Source organism: Fringilla coelebs (genome assembly GCF_963513975.1).
Source record: "Fringilla coelebs genome assembly, chromosome: 14".
In the NCBI taxonomy this organism is placed as follows: Eukaryota; Metazoa; Chordata; class Aves; order Passeriformes; family Fringillidae; genus Fringilla; species Fringilla coelebs.
Window position 1 is genome coordinate 15948321 of NC_140040.1, and position 21660 is coordinate 15969980.

At 43.8% G+C, this 21660-nt stretch overlaps 2 protein-coding genes across 5 annotated transcripts in view; one reads left to right on the forward strand and one right to left on the reverse strand.

Annotated features, from left to right (window-relative positions):
* The first annotated feature begins 462 nt into the window (after positions 1–462).
* On the forward strand, positions 463–5415 carry PDCD5 (programmed cell death 5). The gene is made up of 6 exons (XM_084214988.1): positions 463–572; positions 2066–2106; positions 3254–3315; positions 3751–3842; positions 4053–4124; positions 4461–5415. The coding sequence occupies exons 1-6, from the start codon at positions 507–509 to the stop codon at positions 4506–4508; spliced, it is 381 nt and encodes a 126-aa protein (XP_084071114.1). The 5' UTR covers positions 463–506; the 3' UTR covers positions 4509–5415.
* A 667-nt stretch (positions 5416–6082) lies between these two features.
* The window catches only part of ANKRD27 (ankyrin repeat domain 27), a 54434-nt gene continuing 38856 nt past the window's right edge, over positions 6083–21660 (reverse strand). For 3 of the 4 annotated variants that reach the window (XM_084215172.1, XM_084215173.1, XM_084215174.1), the window contains exons 21-29: positions 20107–20151; positions 16452–16574; positions 14601–14798; positions 13424–13543; positions 12800–12961; positions 11076–11184; positions 10037–10118; positions 9434–9506; positions 6083–7693 (exon numbers count right to left, since the gene is read on the reverse strand). In XM_084215172.1, the coding sequence (XP_084071298.1) occupies positions 7427–7693; positions 9434–9506; positions 10037–10118; positions 11076–11184; positions 12800–12961; positions 13424–13543; positions 14601–14798; positions 16452–16574; positions 20107–20151 (1179 nt within the window). In that variant the 3' untranslated portion in view covers positions 6083–7426. The remainder of the gene's footprint in view (positions 7694–9433; positions 9507–10036; positions 10119–11075; positions 11185–12799; positions 12962–13423; positions 13544–14600; positions 14799–16451; positions 16575–20106; positions 20152–21660) is intronic. The other variant, XM_084215175.1, reaches the window with a different exon arrangement.

Consider the following 21660-nt stretch of genomic DNA (forward strand, 5'->3'; position numbering starts at 1 on the left):
GCTCCCGAAAGAGGGGCAGCTCAGGATAGGCAAAGAGGTGCTGGAGAGGGTCCAGCAGTGACCACAAAGATGAGGAGGAGTGTGGAGCATCTCTGTGATGAAGAGGGACTGTGGCACGTGAGCCTGGGGAAGAGTGAGAGGGATCTCATCAGTCCATACCAGCATGTCCAGAGCATGGTGCCAGGCTCTGTTCAGAGGTGCCCAGCGACAGGGCGAGAAGAAATACTGGTCATCTAAAACACAGATTCCACATCAATATGAGGAAGAGCTTCTTCCTCATATTGAGGATGCGGGTGGCAGAGCTGCCAGAGAGGTGTGGAGTCCCCCACTCTGGACACATCCCAGACCCACCCGGACGCGTCCCTGCGCCCCCTGCTCCGGTGACCCCGCCCTGCTCAGGGGGCTCGGGCATAGGCGGTGGATTGGTCTCGTCTGGCGAGGGCGCGGCGGGGCGGGGACAGCGCTCGGCGGTGGATTGGCAGCGCCTGGCGCGGGCGGCCTCAGCTATGGCGGACGAGGAGCTGGAGGCGCTGCGGCAGCGGCGGCTGGGCGAGATCAGGGCCGAGCACGGGGTGAGGGCACGGGGGGATCAGGGCGAGCACGGGGTGAGGGGACGGGCGAGATCAGGGCCGAGCACGGGGTGATGGGACGGAGAGGGATCAAGGCCGAGCACGGGGTGATGGGACGGGGAGATTAGGGCCGAGCACGGGGTGAGGCAGGGCCCGACCCTCCGTCCGAAGCGCTTTCGGGGGCCGGAGGGGAAGAGGAGAGGCGTGTGCCTGACCGAGGCCGGGGAGAAGCGGGAAGAGGCCCGGCCGTGCCGGAGCTTTGACTGGAAACGGCACCGAGCGCAGCCCCGGCCCCGCCGCCGCCTCCCTCCGCTCCTACCCTGGGAGGTTCGGCACACATGAACGCTCCCGCCCCCACCACTCACTATTCCATAGATTGCCTTCCTAGCCTTTCCAGCCATCTCAGTTTTCAGAGCTGAATCACAGAATCACGGAATTGTTTGGACTGGAAGGACCTTCTGAAAATTATCCAGTCCAGCATCTCACCAGAGCAGAGTCACCTGGAGCAGCTGACACAGGAGCGCGTCCAGGTGGGTTTGGAATGTCTCCAGAGACGAGACTCCACTCCCTCCCTGGGCAGCTGCTCCAGTGCTCTGCCACCCTCCATGGAAAGAAGTTCTTCCTCCTGTTGAAGTGAAACTTGTGTTTCAGTTTATGGCCACTGCTCCTTGTCCTCTGCTGGGTACCACTGAAAGGAGTTGGACACCATCCTCTAACACAATCTGTATCTGGATTTATATGAAGTGTCAATTTTGTTGTTCCTGTGAAGGAACTCTGCTTCCAGCCAGCCCCATTTCCTGTCTGTGTGGTTTTCCATCCTGCTTTCACACCTTTAATTGTTACCTGTAAAATCTGAGGTGTTGATTCCATATAAAGTTCAGGGTTTTTTCAGTTTTTTGTTACTTGCTTCTGAATAGTCACCAGTAATAGTGACTTGGAAGTTTGCCCCCTTTTGTTTTTCATATATATTAGTGTTTAATGCAGGAACCAACTCTTGTAGAACCCCCCCTCATTAACTTTTCATTGGTTTCAGGAGTTAGACTTGATGATCCTTGTGGGCTCCTCCAGCTCAGAATATTCCATGATTCTGTGATTCTGGGATTTCAGCTGCCATGCTGAGAACGTGTTATGTTTCATTTTACTTACCCTTAGCTTACTTTAATGGATCTATAATGCTTTTGTCAGTTCTCTGGGCTTTGGAGAAGCCTGTTATCCTAGAGCTAAGGGGAAGGCCTCTTCCTGCCCTCAGCCCCAGGAGTCTGTGGCTAGCCCAGGAACAGCTCACCGCACTGCTGGCACGACTGTGCTGTGAGGAGAGCAGAGGGTGGCACATTTATTTGCTAGGGCAGCAGATTCCCGTTTCCAGCATCTCATCCATGGGCAGGCAGGTTTAGCAAGCAGGTTTATCTTCCATCAGTGCTGCTGGAATATTTTCACTTTCTGTCCTGTGTGGAATGATTCTGGATTGTGACATTTGCTCTGATCTCCTTCTTCAGGATCCTTCTGCTGATCCATCGCAACAGGAAGCAAAGCAGAGGTATAAACGAGACTATTGAATTTTGGTCTTGCATCTAATAATCTTTAACCATTTACTCTTTGTTTCTTTAGTATTTAATTTATTTTGAGTGCTGCCCCACATTTGTTTTGTTGCTGGGAAAGGCACCAGCAAAGGAATGGAAATGGATCAAAGATTTGATGCAGGTGTGGCTCCCATGCCATGACCACGCTGACTGAGCCCTGCTGGGGTGGGAGGGCACAATGAAAAAGCAGCAGCAGCAGCTCATTTTTCCTTGGCACTTGTCTGAGTTCAGTAACCTCATGAGCTGCATGATGCAGCAGGGTGCTCTGGGGAGCATCATCCCTCCCACTGTCACCTGCTTCTGGAAGGCAGAACCCTTGGCTCCCCAGGGTTGGTAGGAGTTTATGATCCAAGTCTTGCAGGCTGGCAGAACTCCTCCCAAACTGGTACTTTTAGTCAGTGGTGGGTTTGGGTTGGGTTTGGCTGGTATTGCAGTAGGAAGAGCCTTTCCCAGTTGATTTGGTTTTTCTGGGATTCCTATTCCAGTTAAAATGCTGAAGTAAAATTATTTTTGTGGAAGCTCAGTGGGGGAACAGTATTCTGTATCTGTGCTAAGGGGAAATTTGTAAACAAGTGTTTGAAGAGCTGACTTTGCACAGTCCAAGTCTGTATTAACTAAAGTTTCACAAACTAAAGCTCCAGTTTTGCAGATACTGCTATCAAATATTGTAAATACATGGAGATTTAGTGGAAAGTTCTAAATACATAGAGGAGCTTTGGTTTGTGAAACTTTAGTTTGGTAGAAACTATTCTACCATGCACTGCCTTGGGGTCAATTCCACATGGATAAATGCAGGATCTAAAGGGTAGCACAGCTTTTGTCTCTTAAAATGTAATCTTGAGCAGTGAGAAGGTGTAAGTATGAAACTCCACCTTGATTTCCTGGAAGATGTTGCCAGCTGTGTAACTTCAGTAATGGGAAATGGGAAATGGACATTCCCAGGACAGGAAATGCTGTAAAAGATATCATATAAATGGAAGGTTTGAAGTGGCCTCAAGAAGCCACTTCCACAAATCAAGTGTTTTCTATAGTTTGCTGTTCTGTGCATGTCATTTTAGGTGTTTGAAATCCCACTTTTAATGTGTGCTTCCCTTTTTCTTACAGGGAGGCAGAGATAAGAAATACTATTTTAGCTCAAGTTCTTGATCAAGCAGCTCGTGCAAGATGTGAGTATCCAAGTAACTTCCTAATAAAAAACACTCCTCTAAGTGACTCCTCAGAAGTGTGTTCTACAGAGGCCTGACTAGAAAAGTACTGGTTTTGCTGAGAAGATAAAACTTGCATCTTTTCAGTTGGCAGTATCAGTGATTAGAAGGGAGAGGCTGATGAGTATCTAAATTATGTTAATATTTTGGGTTTTATTTAAATTAGTAGAAGGAATTATATGAAGAGTCAAAGTTGTTTAATCAGGAGCCAGTATTTAAAAGTAAGAAATGTTACTGTCTTGTACCTGGCATAAATGAAAATGCCTTTTTCGATTTATTTCATGACCCTGGCATGAAGAAGATTGTTTCCTAGGAACATTTGTCACGTTTTTGTTACTAGTGAAGGTATTGGAGAATGTTCTAACCCCAAATGAACAGAGCCTGTTTTTGTTGCAGTAAGCAATTTAGCACTTGTGAAACCAGACAAAGCAAAAGCAGTAGAGAATTATCTTATACAGATGGCAAGATTTGGACAGCTAGCTGGAAAGGTGAGTATATTTCCTAATTCTTTCTCACCTATATTTATTTTTAAACCAATTCACTCTAAAAAAAGATGTTTATGATGTAAGTTAAATAAACTGTAAATAGCTCCTAAAGACTATTGTAATTCCATCAAAAGCCTTTTGTAAGAAAGGAAACTGTGATTTGGTTTGATACTCTCAGAGTGTATTTATCCACATTTTGTTTGACTTTCCTAGGTATCAGAACAAGGTTTGATAGAAATTCTTGAAAAAGTGAGTCAGCAAACAGAAAAGAAAACAACAGTGAAGGTGAGTTTTCTTTCCTAAATGTATTGTTGTATAAAGTAGAGCAGCAGAATTGCATGTGGGACTAGTTCAGGGTGGAAGTTTGTATTTGCACCTCCTGCCCTGCCCTGGTGGGTGCTGGGGTGCCATCAGAGCAGTCCTACACATCTGCAGCTCCTGGGGCCAGCGTGGTGTGGGGCAGCCTGGCCCATCTCTGTCCTGTGCCCCTGGGCCAGGCAGGGCCTGGGGGGGTTCTGCCCAGGCAGTGCCTTCATTGCCACGTGCATGGACTGGGAAAGGCTTGTGCCAACCTGCATTTACCATGACCCTTCAATTTTCCCTTTATGTATTTCATTTCAGTTCAACAGAAGGAAAGTGCTGGATTCTGATGAAGAGGATGATTATTAATACTACTGTAAGGCTGCCAAACAATAGCCTGGAAAAATGCTGTTAGCAGGCAGAATGCAAGATCTGAAAATGTTTACGCTTCTTGACTTTTTTTTTATTATTATAAAAGGCCAACAAATAACTTGTAAAATAAATCTGAGAAGGGGGATTTTATAACTTAAAGTTTTGTAGTATAAGAGGCCTGAGCAGTGTGGGGTTCCCCATGGCTTTGTTAGCATGAATGTTTTGTTGCCCCTTCCTCACTGTAAGCTCTGCTTTCAGCCACTGCACACACTTAACTTGCTGTTATTTGAGATAGCAAACACAGGAGCCAAGTGAGACAGGGAACAGCCACTCAGAGTTTAAGTCTGTCCAGACTCTGTCACAGAAGTGTTAGGAAGGAGATTCCCTGAGCCCCTGAAGGATGCCTGTCCAGCCAGTCACTGGCTCTCATGTCCTTACTGGAAATTTAAAATTAAGGTATCCATATAATCTTTGGATCAGGGGAATCCTATCAGGCAGTCTGTGTAAAAAAAACATTACCAGCAAAGAGCTGAACTGTTCCCCTGTCAGTTCCTGGGCTTTCAAACAAAGCAAGTTACCTGTGTCACACACAGCACTGTTCAGACACTTGGTATCGTGTATTCTTACAACTACCTCCACTTTTATCAAATGGCTGGAGAGTTTCTTACCTGGAAAAAAAAGACAGACCATTTTCCTAAACTCTGCAACTCCTGCATGCATAAAGTAAAACTGAACTTGTGCTGTACCTTTATTCAAGAATATGGTTATGGAAATCAGTAGGATGAATACTGTAATGTGCTGATAAACTCTCCCACCACAACCCCTTATCTGACAAAATTTAACAGGATCGTGTATGATTCCAACTGCAGTGTTTTTTGGAATGGAATAAACTTGTTCAAAGTGAGCACTAGTGGGTGTGTTTTTCGTCTTGTCTGAATGTGATTAAAAATATGAAACATTTGTTATTTTTGTTTCATTTGGTTTAGACTCTGCATTTTGCTTCTCTGTGTCTGTAATTAGGATGCCTTGGCTTTAGTGATACCCTGAGTGTGCCAGATTTCTTCAGACTTACCACCCTTACTGAGTCTGAAGCCAGAGTTTGGTGAACTGATTTTTCTGAAGAATAATTAGTTAAATGCATGCTACAATAAAACACAAGCAAAATTCTCACTCTGTACAGGTAAGGACCAATGACTTACTCGGGGTCATCTTTATAGTGTCACAAGAAGGAAAAACCTGTTTTACCTCTTTCCTTTTGTGTCTTTTGACTGGTAATAGCTGAACATTTTTTTTTTTTAATTTGAATGTAGAGCTAGAAAAGGAGGTTATGTGAAAATGCTGAGTGTCACTAACTCTATGCATAAATCTAAAACCACACAACCTAATAAAATTATCTGTAAATGTAGGAGGAAGGAAAGTCCAGGAGTAAACACAAGATAAAGTCTTCAAATGCCTACAAAACCAAGCAAGAAAATCTGTAATAGACTCAATGCTTGGACAAAAGCACTCAAGGGAAACAGCATTTTCAAGAGTTCTTTTACTAGTTTTTTCTTTCCATCATTTGGCACAAATCCAAGGCACATCAGAAAATCAGAAGAACTCATAAATTATTAGAAAAATAAACACATTACCCTCAAATCCAAATGTCATTTGACATCTTAGATTAAAAAGATATCTGAAAAGCCCAGCACTCTATCTTCCAGCTTTGTATTTTGCCAGGTAGTTTACTAATACCACAGTTAAAAGAAAGAGAATTATCTATACAAATAGTTCATGAAATAAAATGCAAGCTGGATGTGATGAGCCAAGAATAAAAAAATACTGCACTGTAAAACCTGGCTTGTGCTATTTACAGCTTTGCCTCCCATAACCGAACAGTAGAAAATGAACTTCAAATCTAAGCAGCCACTTGGTAGTTCCCTGTGAGCTTTCAATTCTTCAGTGATCACCCCTGGGAATGGGGCAGGATTTGGCCTATTCCACCAGTGCTCACTGATGTGAGAAGTACCTTTCATAATGGCAATTTCACCTTTTTAACAGCAGTCCAGAGCAGACTCTGAAGCAGTTTAGTCTGTGGATATTGCCCAGGGTCAGAATCATGAGTACTTGTGCATTTTTGCATCACTTCTTTAGAGGGGAAAAGCAACTTAAATGCATGCTACAGTAAAACACAAGCAGCACCTGTGCTTGCTGCTGCTTTTTTATTAGGCTGTGAACAGCAAGCCCAAAGTTCAGCTTTGTCAAGGGCTCTCCACTTTTTTTCCAGTATCTTGGCTCCTCTGTAAGAACTTGATCTTGCAGCTTCAGTACAGGGGAGCATTGCTGAGATATTAGCAAGGATTACATCCCTTCACTTTAGTAATGCAGATGTTATGGACTATTGTTTGCCCAGCTACTGAAATATACAGAAATATATACTATAATGGTTTGTAACATTACAATAAAAATAGAGACATTTCAATTACCTCTGGCAATAAATACCTTGTTATCCAATATATCTTTTAATATATATATAAATATATTTATATTTAATTCCGAATGTAGTGATAAAAACTGAAAATGCAAAAATTATTCAAAGACTTTTAAAACAAAGTGGGTGGCTGAAAAATACAATACAGGATTTCATTTGGTTTGCTGTTACATAGAACTTTTTAATAGGTGCTGAATAGAATAGGAAAGTAATTTTGCTGTCTTTACCTCGTTATGTCCCTGTTAGTGACATCAGTAATGATGTGGCTGTGTGGTCACCTCCAACATGAACAGAGGAGTCAGGCCCCAGGGTGCCAGAACATTCCAGCTGTACTGCAGAGCCCGTGCCTGCTCTGGAGTGTGTCAGTGTCGCCGACAGTAACACACTGTGAAGGGCTACTGAAATTCACACCACCAACCTCCGGGCTTCAAATCCGTGCTTCCCTTCAGTGCTGTGGACCTGGGCCCTGCCAGTCCGGTGCTTGTGGCAGCCCTGGGGCTGCAGGGCTGCAGGAGCCGCTGTCGCTGCCCTCTGCTGGCAGTGGCACATTGACCGTGTGTCTGCGCTGCAGTAATTTACTCCGGGGAGGAGCTGCCGGGTCCTCATCTTCCACCAACTCACCGCTGCCCCCCGAGTCAGTCACCTGACCTGTGCTCTGCTCCAGCATTCCAACAGATTTTAATTTGCTTTTATCAAAGCTTTTAATAGCCATCTGTGAGGAGAGAGAAATGGTGCATTAAAAGCATCTGCTTTCTTCATTAAGAAAGAAAATTAGTATATTGTTTCTTGAACATTATTATCACACGAATTTCATGACACTGAGAACACAGCCAAGATTAAAATAGCATACTTTTGTAAGAGAGTAATTATATTTGGGCTACATATGAGAAAACAAGAGGCCAGCCTGCTCCAGGCTACACACACATCAGTACCAGACCTGGAAACATAACAGACATTCCAGAACTTATTTTCACCTCACTATCCCAACAGCATCCCAACTCTTCTAAACACCATTTATAATGCAAGTCTGAATGCACTTGAAATTAACAGCCACTCCTTTTACTGTTCAGAAGAGTGGCAGTAGTAACAGACAGGGTCACCCAGGTACTGCTGAAGGCAAAGGCAGTTTTTATTCCCTGCTTCCAGAGGTTACCTGTCAGGGAAGAGACACCTGCCCTCCCCACCCCCTTAGTGCCTCTTTCTGGTTTTTCCAACTATTCATATCTTCCATTTCCACACCTCTTCCTGTTTCTGCTGTACAGAGTAAGTGGCTGGCCTGGATTACTGGCCACTCTGCAAATGTTAAAATAACCAGAAGAAACAGAGTGCAAGCATGCTAATGACAGATCTTCTAAGACAAGAACAAAAGAAGAAGGTAGCTTTTTTACTGAAATAATGGCAAGTCTTGAAAAAGCTGCAGACAGAGGTTATTTAAATCCACTAACAATTCAGAGCTCTAGGGACTCATGAATTAGTTCAGCCACAGCTGTATGAACTCACAACCACAGAACAGGGCTGGAGTGCTCTGTATCAGGGTCACATATTAGTTTTCTGACACCTGTGTACTGAAATTACATACTGCCTTCAGTGATCCACAGTTATAAAATGTAAATCCCAGGTTACATAGTGGAATATTATAATTTAGAAAGAATTAATAAAATATTAGCTTTATAGAATTAATTTAGGGATCTCAACGCTTTTGGCAAATAATCAGTCTTCTAAAGGCTGTAGGAAAAGGAAGAGAATCCCATTTTCCAGAAGGACATGAATTGCAGAGTGTGCATTTCCAAACTGTGTCAGTCTAATGATGGGCAGCTGCTGGACTAACCTGGTAAAAACTGTTTTGTTTTGGACAGGCCATTTTTCTCTTGATTTAGTGTTCTGAAATGGCCTAGCAGAAGATGCAATGAGAGTCAAAGCCAGTGTGAAGGAGGCAGAAGGAGCACAAGCTCTGGGGAAGGCAGCATCCAGCAGCTGGTGTGGGTGTCACTGCACCCCAAGCAGAGGTCAATCTATTACATACATTTGTGTCACAGCCGACAATGCAATATGCAGTTTGCTGTCACCCTTGCAAACAGTCTCCTCTTACAAAGCAATCCCCAATTTCAATCTACTGAAAAATGTCTCTCGCCAAAGCAAGATACAGCTCCAAGAAGCTGCAGTTTTTCAGTTTTAGGTTTTGCTGGACAGGACACAGAAAAGAAGACAGAGTTGAAACCTGCAGTAAGAGGCTTAAGAGATTTAAAAGAATGAAGTGTTCAAGAGGTGTCATAGAAGCACCACTGAAGCTTGAACAATGATGAAATGAGCAATTTGGCAAACAGGTCAGAACTTCTGTGATTCAACGACCACCACTAGTAAACTTTCTCTTACATGTACCCAGAGTAATAGCAGAGCAAACAAAGATATTTGCTGTAATATAAGAACAATCTGAGCAAGTATTTCCACTTACCTGGTCCAATAAGTGATAGTCAAAATTAGGGACACTTTTATCTCTTGTTATTGTTCTCCGTAAGTGTTTTTCTCTAAAGAAGATTTTAAAGAAATCACAGAAATTAAATGTCTTCACATAAGCCTTTCATAAAAGCCTCTCTCTCAGAAGCTCCACAAGGTGGAACTGTCTCACCAGAGACAGGCAGCTCCCTGACAACACCTTCCCAGAAGTGCAGTCTACTGTATTCCCTGTATTTTACTATGGAACATACATTAGGGCTTAAAAAGATACTGAGCAAAACCCAGCCAAGGAGTGAACACCACTACAGTATTTTTAAGCAGTCTGGCTCTGAAATGCTTTCCTGATGGTACAGCCAGTGTTAGTGCAATCCCAATTTTAGATACATTTTCAAGCCCTCCCTCTCCACCCCAGTGAACTTGTCATGCCCAGAACATCTGCCTGGGGATGTGACTGTGCCAGCCCTGCAGGATTAACATCCACTGGCACACCACCACGTCCTGTGTAACCAGCCCTGACCCACTCTGGGCCTTTGTTAGCAGCTGCACTTCTCCTTTGCTTATGGGAACAACAAACCCACTCTGAGCAAGCTTCTCTGCTTACTTGTTAAATCTGTTAATTGACTGGACCAGTTGAAGTTGTCTGCTTATGGGATCATCGGCTTCCTCACAGGGCTTAGGATGCACTGGGGGTTTAAAAGAACATGCAGCTAAAATTACAACTGAGTCTCACTTAGGAGTACTGATTTTAAATTGAACATAAAACTATAACAGTGCTAACTTGAATTAGAGTGGTGATTTATCTTTGGAAATTTTAAAAACTTTTAAGTTGCAGAAGTAACCATTCTTCCTCAGATAAAACAACTGGCCAAGCTTCTGGAGAGACTGTAATTCTGAACTTTGAGGCCCTGATTTTCAGTTTTTACCAACCTGAATTAAAACACACAGATGATAAACCACCTCTTCATTAGTATTACTCATATCTTCTACTGCTCTTTTAGAACTTTTCAAAATATTTGAAAGAACTATTCTCAATTCTAGGTGTCAGCATGCTGTGGTTAATTGTGATTTTCTATTAACCAGACATTCACAATCTTTCAGAGGGAAGGAAGCAAGAGTTACTTTGAAAACTCATGGGTGCTGAAATGGGCACTCCTACTCCTCATCTACCCTGATTTCTACTTTGCAGCCTCCCTGTTTTCTTTCTACAGTCCTGGTGGCATCAGGTCCTTTGCTGAGCTGTCCAGCTCAGGGGGCATAGCTCTTCTTACATCCCCAGGGCAGTGAACATGAAAATTCACCTGAAAAACTTCTGAGGCAGCATAATGGGAGCAGTGGATAAGGCAGATCAGAAACTGAGGGGGAGAGGTGAGGAGGGAGAATCTGTGGTCCTTAAGCTCCATCTGAGAGGCTGCTTAGGCACATTAAGATAGGGCCATGTGTCAAATCCTTTCAAGAGTGAAATAACTTTGCATCATTGGATATAACTTTTAATGTTATTGCTATTAAAAAAGGGGAATCATAAATATGTAAAATAATTGTTCTATTATTGTATGTATAGCAATTACATAAAGTATTTGATATAGTCACCTGTGAATTCCTAAATCCCTTTTTATTCATACCAGTGGAAATGGCACAGGTACCTTTTTTCCTTATCTTGCCAGTTATGTGCTGCTCACTCTCCTTCTCTCCCTCTGCTGATGTGGGAACACAACTTGGTGCTGCTTCTAGCAACTTCATGATGTTTGAATTCTTGATTTAAGAGTTTCCATTTTCACCATTATTAAAGAAAAAGAAAAACAACAGTACATTTTAGTATATCAGTCTGTGAAGAGTGTGTTAATTAATGCTTATTAAAAAACAAACTTGTATCATTCTGAGTAGGAACTAAAACAGTGTTCCACAAGTTACACTGTAATGCAGTGATGATGCTGGAGTCCTGACCTCTTATTTTTAACTGTATTACTTATGGTTAAGCCAATTTCAGTTTAAATGGTAACATACATACCAAAATTGATTCAGTACAGAATTTTGTGGTCATTAAGGTACATCTCAGAGGCCATTTAAGCACATTAAGGAGTCCTTTAAAGAGTGAAATAATTCTTTATCATTTAATATTACATATAATGTTATTGCTATTAATAAAGGGGAAGGTCAGAGTGATCTACTGCAGGATAAAAGGAATCAAAAGCCTTGAATGGCAGAAGATAATGGGTGGGACAAGGAACATTGCTGCCAGCACAAATGATTAGTGCAAGGTGTTCATATGCCTACATCCAACTTCTGCTCCCTCTGCCATTACAAAGATTTTGATGTTCATTTTATTTAGGTCTGTGCTTCCACTCTTTCTAGACTCATCCTTTTAGTCTAAGATAACTTATTCTAGAAACACAGCCAGCTTCACAGGCCATCGGAACCATCCCTAGGCTGCACAAGGAACAGGCATCTCCGTGTTTCTGTGCCCCTAAGAGCCGGGTGCAGCTCGGAGCGTGCAGCCCTGCTGTGCCAGCACAGGGCTGGGTGCCCCTGCCCCGCAGCCCCGGCAGGCTGTGCCAGCACAGGGCTCGGTGCTCCCTGCCCCGCAGCCCCTGCAGGCTGTGCCAGCACTCTCGGGCTCGGTGCTCCCTGCCCCGCAGCCCCTGCAGGCTGTGCCAGCACTCACGGGCTCGGTGCTCCCTGCCCCGCAGCCCCTGCAGGCTGTGCAGCACTCTCGGGCTCGGTGCTCCCTGCCCCGCAGCCCCTGCAGGCTGTGCCAGCACTCAAGGGCTGGGTGCCCCTGCCCCGCAGCCCCGCAGGCTGTGCAGCACTCAAGGGCTGGGTGCCCCCTGCCCTGCAGCCCCGGCAGGCTGTGCAGCACTCAAGGGCTGGGTGCCCCCTGCCCCGCAGGCTGTGCAGCACTCAAGGGCTGGGTGCCCCCTGCCCCGCAGGCTGTGCAGCACTCAAGGGCTGGGTGCCCCCTGCCCCGCAGCCCCGCAGCCCGTGCAGCACTCTCAGGCTGGGTGCCCCCTGCCCCGCAGCCCCGCAGCCCGTGCAGCACTCACGGGCTGGGTACCCCTGCCCCGCAGCCCCGGCAGGCTGTGCAGCACTCTCGGGCTGGGTGCCCCTGCCCCGCAGGCTGTGCCAGCACTCAAGGGCTGGGTGCCCCTGCCCCGCAGCCCCGCAGGCTGTGCAGCACTCAAGGGCTGGGTGCCCCCTGCCCTGCAGCCCCGGCAGGCTGTGCAGCACTCAAGGGCTGGGTGCCCCCTGCCCCGCAGCCCCGGCAGGCTGTGCAGCACTCTCGGGCTCGGTGCCCCTGCCCCGCAGCCCCGCAGGCTGTGCAGCACTCTCGGGCTCGGTACCCCTGCCCCGCAGGCTGTGCAGCACTCACGGGCTCGGCGCAGTCGGCGGCGGTGCAGCCGCGCTGGTCGCGCAGGTGCCGCAGGGCGCCGTGCTGCAGCAGTAACGCCACCAGCGCCTCGCTCCTGCCCGCCGCGGCCTCGTGCAGGGCCGTGCTGCCCTTGCTGTTGGAGAGGTTCACCGAGGCTCCGTGCTGCACAGCAAAGGGAGAGCACGGTTAGAAAGGTGCAGCGGCCCCAGAGCTGCACCACCAGAGCCACAAGAACCCACCCGGCCACGTCACTGCCCCATCCCCCGGCCACAGTTTCATGGATCAGCTCATTTTGGTTTTGCATATATCTATTACATATTCCAAGCTTTAGAGATACTTTAGAAACCCCCAACCCTATGTGATAGAGTCCCAGGAGAGAAAACCTGACACGTGCCATGTAACAGTTCCATAAAAACAGCTACCTGTACAATAGCAAGGTAATATTTATCTAATTAACATCTGTGAAGGGATGGCATTGAAAGGAGTAAGTTAACAAAAACTCTTATTTCTTTCCCCAAGTATTTTTGACAGAGAAATGCATAACTAAAAATACTGATCCTGAGTACTGGGTAAGCACAGGTTTCACATGAGAAACACCAGCAGAACACTCTGCAGTGATCTTACCTGCAGTAACAGGGCAGCAGTCTCATAGTGACCATTCAAGCATGCATAAATTAAGGGAGTATTTCCATATATATCCTTTTTATTTTGTTTAGCATTGTAATCCATCAGACACTTTACCACCTATTGAAAAAAATAACAACTTCAGTCTTACTGAGTAAGAGTACTCGGTTACTGAGCATGAAACTAATTTTCATATTTTAACACCCACTTTTAAAAAGAAAAATGTAAGCAACTACAAGAAAGGCCAGAAAATAAAACTCTAAGTGTGTGAAAAACAAATGTAGCCAATAACTTAACAAAACACCAAAACCAAACCACCACAGCAGCAGCATCCTTTTCCAAACTCATCACAACACTTGGAAGGAGTTCTTTATACTGTAATTACCCCATGAACTAATCTACAACTATCCCATGAATTAACCTACAACTCTGAGTTGTATTCTTGGTTTTTCTTGCTTCTCTAGTACTTTGTCTTCCTATCACTTTCAAAATCCTCTTCTTTTCCCTCCTGCAGTCTTCAGCTCCTTATTCTTAAATAATTTTCCACTTCTCTAATTTTCCCAATTTTCTGCTTTTCTGCATCTTTTCATTTGCCTTTTTGTCCCTGCTTTTTCATGTTTGTTATTTTCCTGTCTCATTTACTCCCCCTCATGTATTGACACCTCCCCCATGGGCTCATGCTTCTCCTTCACTGCTTTTGCCTCCCTGACTTGAAATGAGGGATGAGTTATCTGCTGCCTCAAAGCTGCACTCAGCTCATGATCTAAGTGAGGAGTTGAAATTACAGTAACTATTTACTACTGTGGCTACTGAAGATACCAAGACACAAACATAACTCAGAGAAGAAGGTACAGAGGAATGTACACAGAGGATTCAGCTGCACAAGGGATGCTTAAAGTGTTTGAAAGACAACAGAAGGTTTTTGCACCACTTGCATTAAATCAGTATTTTAAGTCATGTATGCTTATATAAATAAGTCATATGCCTTCATAAAGAAAAGGTGTCTGCTGAAACAATTTCAGCTCCGAGTTCCCCTTTCCATCTGCAGATTTTAGACACTGAAAACAAAAACCAGAACCGCCAAACTCATTTTCTCTGCTCCTGGCTTAGTCTGGTTGCTGATTTCCCCGGGCAGCTTTCTGTGGGTGCCAGGGAGCTGTGTGCCAGGCAGGATTACCTGGGAGTGTCCCCTCTGGCAGGCCAGGTGCAGGGGAGCTGCCAGCTGTGTGTTCCTGGCGCTGGCGCTGGCGCCGTGGCGCAGCAGCAGCGCCGCCAGCTTGCCGTGCCCGTGCAGAGCAGCCATGTGCAGGGGGGTGAAACCATCCTGGTTGGAAACATTCACCCCCAGCCCGTTGGCACAGACCTTAGACAACTTCTGTTGAGGAAAACACACAATAAAACTATCATCATGCTTTGTTTTAATCAATGAAACAGCCAAATACCTGCTACGTTTATACAAAACGGGCAGATGGGCATTACAAGAAATTCTGCTAGAGCCTAATTTGAGGCCTTCAGAAAAAGTCAGTGAAGCAGAGCAGCTTGGTAGTATTTTCAACAGAAAATTACTTTTATTGTTCTCTCTTTTCTTCCAACATGATAACTTCATGGAGAGCAATTCCAGGCAAAGTATTAATGGTATTAAAAAGAGGCTAAAGCAGCACAGTTTGAGACAGAAGTAAAACTGAAAGTTTTTAACAGCTGTTAGGATGCTCATACTGGATATGAGGCAGTGGTAATGAGTTACTTTGATTTATACAGATATTTATGCTCTTTGAAACAGACAATAAACACCTCAATGCTATATGAAGCTTGGGGTAATAAGGATACAAACTAAAATTAATTTAATTCACCTGGAAGCAAAAGTGGCCCAGAGAGCAGACTGCCCTGGGGAGTCAGGATAAGGAAAGCACCTGGAGGACAGTTTACCCAGCTGTACAGAACATCCTCTTTCACTCCTCTTGCAAACTGTGCCTGCCTGACATTTACAGTGGTGCACAGCCTTTCATCCTGTGCTTTCAACCTGTGCCTGCCTAGCACAGCGGTCAGGATGAATTAAAAAGTTCCTTCTTCTCATTCAGCAGACAAGTAAATTCCACAGCAGACACCATTGCCCTCCCTGTCAGCAATAAAATGAGCTTTATGGACTCAAGCTCTAGCATCTTTAGCCCACAACCTTTAGCCCATGACTGACCAGCAGTCAATCAACTGAAAATTTGTACTTAGGTTTATTTTGCAATGATTTATCCAGTCATGTACCCCTTCAGACACCTCCTGGAAGGCAAGTTATGGAATTTCTATTTCCAAAAAACTCTGATTGTTCCTTATGCAAAACAACAACAAACCCAAACCAGAACCACATACACACACACACACAAAAAAAACCCCCAGAAACCCCAACCAAAAAACAGCAAACCAAAAAAACCACAGAAAGAGTGTATTGTAAAGCCTCATTCTATTCTACAGAGTGTGGTAATTTAGGGGGGAGGAAATCTTTGCAACTGAAAAGAAATTCTTTGTAATTATTTCAGGTCTCTGAAGAGGCTTTAGATATGGCTTGTAGAAAAGATGCCATGCAATTAAAAAAAGACTTTATCAGCATTACATGGATTCTGGGATTAGCAGGTATTCCTTGCTGAACTGATTACTAACAGGTAAGTAGATATGCTGTGCCAGTAGCAGTGTAAACTAAGGAGAACCAGAGGCTTAGAAAAGGATGAATGTTTATTCAAAGTGGCCCAAACCTTCCTGACAGCATTCCACATATCCTAAAAGCAAACTGTGAAGCTTTCTCAATCCATTAGACATTGTGCAAGTCCTTGAACATCGTTCCTATGTCCAAAATTTTCAACAATTCCATTAAAAAAAGAACAATTTCATACCAGCAGATGAAGTGTGAAAATCTGTATACAGTTAATTTATTTTTAGAAGAGAGACAGAGGTGCTGGGCAATATGAAAGCTATTTCCCTGGAGCTAAAACTTACATTACAAGAAGGTAAATTATTCTTTTTACAGAATAAATATTCCAACCTTTTGTGCTGGCCCACATTTTGGGCACTGGCATAATGGATGGCAGAATTCTGGTTTTGATGTACTGGCTGTGTCATCCTCATCTTCCAAGTCTTCTTCCACCCATTCCAGGAGATAACGGACCTGGCATAAAAAGCAAATCCTTCTTTATAGAGTCCCAAAGTTCCATGTCCTAACAGATCTGCACATGTGGACAAGTCAGATTTGACAAACACACACTTGTGAGTCTCTCAGGGAGAGCACACAGCTACCTCCTGCCATCAGCTGCCCACGGGCCAAATTAAAAAATCAAGTGTTATTGTTGACAAAGCAGCTAGGAAGTTCTCCAAGTACAGTGAAGTGAATTATAAATGACTTCCTGCTGCCTAATCACAAGTGCAGTGCTCACCCACTCTCAAACACTCCACATCCTTTTAGCTCAGATGATTTGTGCCAGCTCCTATCAATGTGAATTTTGCTTCATCATTTGCTTTAAAGAACATAAGGAATGACAAGGATGACAACATTTAACTGATACCCAAAACTTTGCAGGGGCACTGACTTTCCTTAGGTCTGTCACTTAGGAGTTGGACAGTTTCACTTTTCCCTCAATGTTCAGTGCCTTATTTCTGAGAGAGAGGCCCTTCAGTGAAGTCTTGGGGTATTCATGTGCAACCTGCAAACAGTGATGCTTAGGGTATTTACATTTTACATTACATTTCATTCAACAAAATTAAAGCTGCTTAAGGAGTACATTTTTACCTTGAAATTCATTAATCTAATTTCATTAAAGACATTTTAGAATTAGCAGTGATTGTGTTAAGTCTCCATTACTACTGGACTAAGCCAAGAGCTCTACAGCTGCTAGTCCAAGGGAATGGGGACAGTGGGATTTCTGAGACATTCCTCCCACTCTGTTTAATCTCACACTTGTCACAGGTTCTGATCCTCACCACTGAGCTCTGGGAAAACAACACATCCATGTCCTATCCACTTAAACACATGCAGCTACAACAAATCCTGGGAAAACAGGAAGGGCCCTATACCTGATTCTGAATAACAACACACTTGAGCCTGAAAAGGGGTGATTTTTACAGAACATTGCTTTCCCTGTAAACTTCATGTTGTTCTCTGGAACAAAGGAAATATTCTCTCAAGCCTGCCTGTTTATGGAAGGCCAGCTCAGCAAAGCCTGACTACTTGCTACATTTGTACATGTCTAAAATAAGCAGGACTGTCACTTCGCTCTCCCCTTTCCCTGCAGACTCTCACAACTGATTTCCTTTTCCTCCTGGCACAGCCCAATACTGCTGCTCTCATTACCCAGTGCACAGCTCCCAAAATATTGATACCAGTGCCTCCCAAAAACCTGAACACACTACTCCTGTGTCCGTCTCTTTATAATTACAGTGCAGTAGCCATTCTTCTTGGTTTAGAGGTATTTTTTGTCAAAATATTAACTGTACTTTCAAGTAGACACACAGTGAACCACCTCAGGAGATTGCCCAGTCTCATTTACCAGGTAACTTGTCACCTGAAAGGTTCTTTACACTGCTGGGTTACTTTGGAATACTCAGCTGAGCACTCTGGGTCTCTCTACCCTCACTCCAACCTTTCAGCTGCTCCACAGCACTTATTTCAGTCAAAAGATTTGCTTTTTTCTGTGGTAGATTTGTACATATCCTTCCCACTGGACAGGCTGAGTAGGAGAGCACCAAATCCAGTAGCTATACTAAGACAATACCAATCACATAATAATTTTTTTTTTAATCTTCCAGTTTCACAGCACTTTTTTAATGCCTCCTCTTGCAAAGCTCAATTGGCTGTCATAGCAAACATCTACAGCAGCCCTAATGACCTGGTTGCTGTGGCTGTTCCTATGCAGACAGACCTCAGGCTGTCAGAACAAGTCACAGTTTTTAAATACTCATGGTTTTTTGCTGGAATTCAGGACATCCCTCTGACTGTCCTGGATTGCCAGGACCCCTGCCAGGGGGCTCAGAGCCCCTTGCACAGAGCCCAAGATGCCTGTGGTTTTGATTATGACCCATGGAGCAAATTACCAAACTTAGATGAAGATCTGCAAGCCACGAAAGTGTAAGCAGAATAATAATTGGTTTGTCATAGGGTGAAAAATAGATTTTTGGGGTTTTTAGAATGGGGGTTCAGGGGGCAAGATGGAGGGATCTGGGCATGTCCAGCCTTGCTCCTTCTTCTTCTTGGCCTCCATCTTCTGCTGTGATGGTGGCACTTTTGGGTTGGTTTAGAGTAGAAGCTCACTGTCTAACATAGGTGATGGGTATTGGGAAGTTATTCTAAATATTGTACACGTATTTTTTAGTATAAAAAGATAACACCCCCCAGGGGCAGGCAGAGTGCCTCTGTCTGTCCTGCTGAGCAGACCTTGGCAGGCCAGGAGAAAGAATTTTATAGATAAGGAACAATAAACAACCTTGAGACTGAGAACTGAAGAGCTCTGACTCCTTCTTCAACCACCAGGCTGGGAAAAGAGACTTTCTAACCCATCTCAGGGTCACTGTGAGCAGCTAAAACCCCGAGAGTTTTTCAACAGATTTGCAATCTGTAATCTTTGTCATCCAGCTGGATGAGTCTCCTTTTCTGAACAGCTTCACATGAACTTCAGTAATGAGGAAAGCAAAGCCACAAAGGGAAGGTGATTCTGTTATCTGACTGCACAGACTGGATTTCTCTATGCTTTTTTTCCGTATGCTTTTCATTGCTGGTGTCTGTTGAGAAGTGCTAGATATTAATTTCCCAGCAAATTATAGCACTGCATTTAATTTTCTTGATGAAGTTTAGTTCTTCACAAAGTGGGTGAAAAGTGAACTGTAACACATGCACATTTACCACTGGCCAGGAAAATGGCAAATATCACCATTGTACATGTTACTGCTTCTTGAAATGACTTAAGGGCTGGCTTGGAAATAATTACTTCTATTAAGTCACATTGTGAAGTAGGATAATGATATGTACTCAACAACTGAACACCTCTTTGCTCTATCAGTAGATAAATTATTTCCATCATCTCAGTGAAATAAAACATGAGAGAAACAGTATTAACATGGAACATATTTTGTGAGATGAGTTTTTTATTTTCTGATGACCCTATGAGGCTTCATTGGCATTTGTAACTCCTGGAACAAACCAAACCCAAACAAGTTTTTCAGAACATGCACCCAGCAAAGCAAACCTGTGTGCATTCTCACACAGCTATATGGTTTTGTTCTGTGAACTACAAGAAAAATCAAGAAATCTACAGCCTTACACACATTTCCAAAAGCAAAACTCCTAAAGATTCCTGTGTCATCTTCAATTTTTCACTGGAATGACATTGGAAGTGTCTCATTTTTTTAAGGAATAAAGGCAATAATAAATAAAAGAATAGTCAAGACAAGTTGTACCACAGATTACAGAACATCACCTCTGAAACTGGTATTATTATATCATCACCTATCCATTTGAAGTGAAATCCAAACTCCATGTTGTTGTGTACCTCACAAATAGCATCTCTATGAGTAATGTCACCTGAGTTCACTCTTTACATGAGATTATTACCCAAAGCATTCTCCACTTGATACTATTTACAAGAAAATTCCTCAATTTGAATGAGATAAAATGAAATTCAATAATATTCAACAGCTACATTAACACTCACCATTTCCAGATCTCCATCAGCAACTGCTCTCAGGAGTTTTTCCACCTATGTATGAAGAAAATTATTTATTTGCTTTGTTGGTGTGGGTATTAAGCAGAACACAGAAAATCCTGTGTCCTTTGCTAACCTCCTAAGCTCATGCAGTAGGATTACTGCTGGCCCATTTCATATTTATTGATAAAGTTTTAAAGGAAAAACCTTCCTCTTTCATGAAATAGAGAATCTGCACAAGGCCTGTGGCCATTTGATGATCTCTGACTTGCTCAGTTAGACAGTACTTATCTAAATGGAGGATATGTGGCCCACCCATAAATAAAGCCATGTAAGCTGATATAGATTATTATGCTGCTCCAGCAGCAGCTGCCCTGTGCATTTCTGTGTGAACCTAATGCTAAAAATGCCTGCTCAAGGAACATTCCTACCCTCACATACACTAACACTGGCTGGACTCTTGCTGAGCTGCTCTGTGCTGCTCTCATTATCCAGCATACAGCTCCCAACATATTGCACCAGCGTCTCCCAAAAACCTGAACACACAACCCCTGTGTGTTCTCTTTATAATTACAGTGTACAGTGTAATTACAGGAACACAAAGCTATTTGAGAAACAAGAGTTCAAGATGAAAAAGATGCTTTCCAGTTGTTACCTTTACATCTGCAGATAACTGGTTTAATCTTCCCTAAAACCAAACATTTACAAGTCTAACTTGACTGTAAGTATGAAATTTGTTTTCTTAGTTAAAATCTAGAAAGATATAAATACTAAAGGGTACACACTGGGATCTGCATTAGCCCATTTTAGTGTGAGGTGAGGCCAGGGCCCCAGTGCTGGGGGAAGGAAGGTGCTTGCCTGTTCACAGCTCTGCAGGGGGAGCAGACAAATGAGGGAAGAAGAGGTGGAAGGAGCTCTGCAGAGCACTGGTGCCATTCCCCTGAGCCCTCAGGCTGCTTGTGAAAGCAGGAGAGGGAGATTAACTTGTCTCTTCACTTCTCTAATTCTCTACTCTCACATGAAAGAGTTGAGATCCAGCCTGATAGAATGGGAAAGGTGCCAGCAAAAGGGCAGGGAGAGTCCATCAGTCCTCTCACAATTCACCTGGCTCTGCAGAGTGTCAAGAATCATTTAATAAGCTTTGGGAAAGTCTGTTTAGCATTATAGCAAATTATTCCAGCACTGTGCTACAATCACTGAAGATGCTAATGGGTAAACACACTTGTTTCTATAGTGAGGAACACCTTGCAAGTTGGAGATGTCATGGAGTGACAGCTTCAGTCACATTTCAGTCTTCATATGGAAATTACCACCTTGCTGAGTGTGACAGTGGTGTTTGGCAAGGCAAACAAGGAAGAATGAGACTGAAGTTTGTGTTCCATTGCTCTGATCTCTTTCCTCAGGGTTTTAGATGAAGAACAGGACACAAACAGCTGAAAGATCAGAGGCCAATTAAATCTCTCAATTTTTATCTCTTCTTAGAAACACTGCTAAGTTTGGGTTTATTACCACCTTTCCAATACAGGATGAAGGTCCTTGGAGTCATACACTGGTCACTCCAGG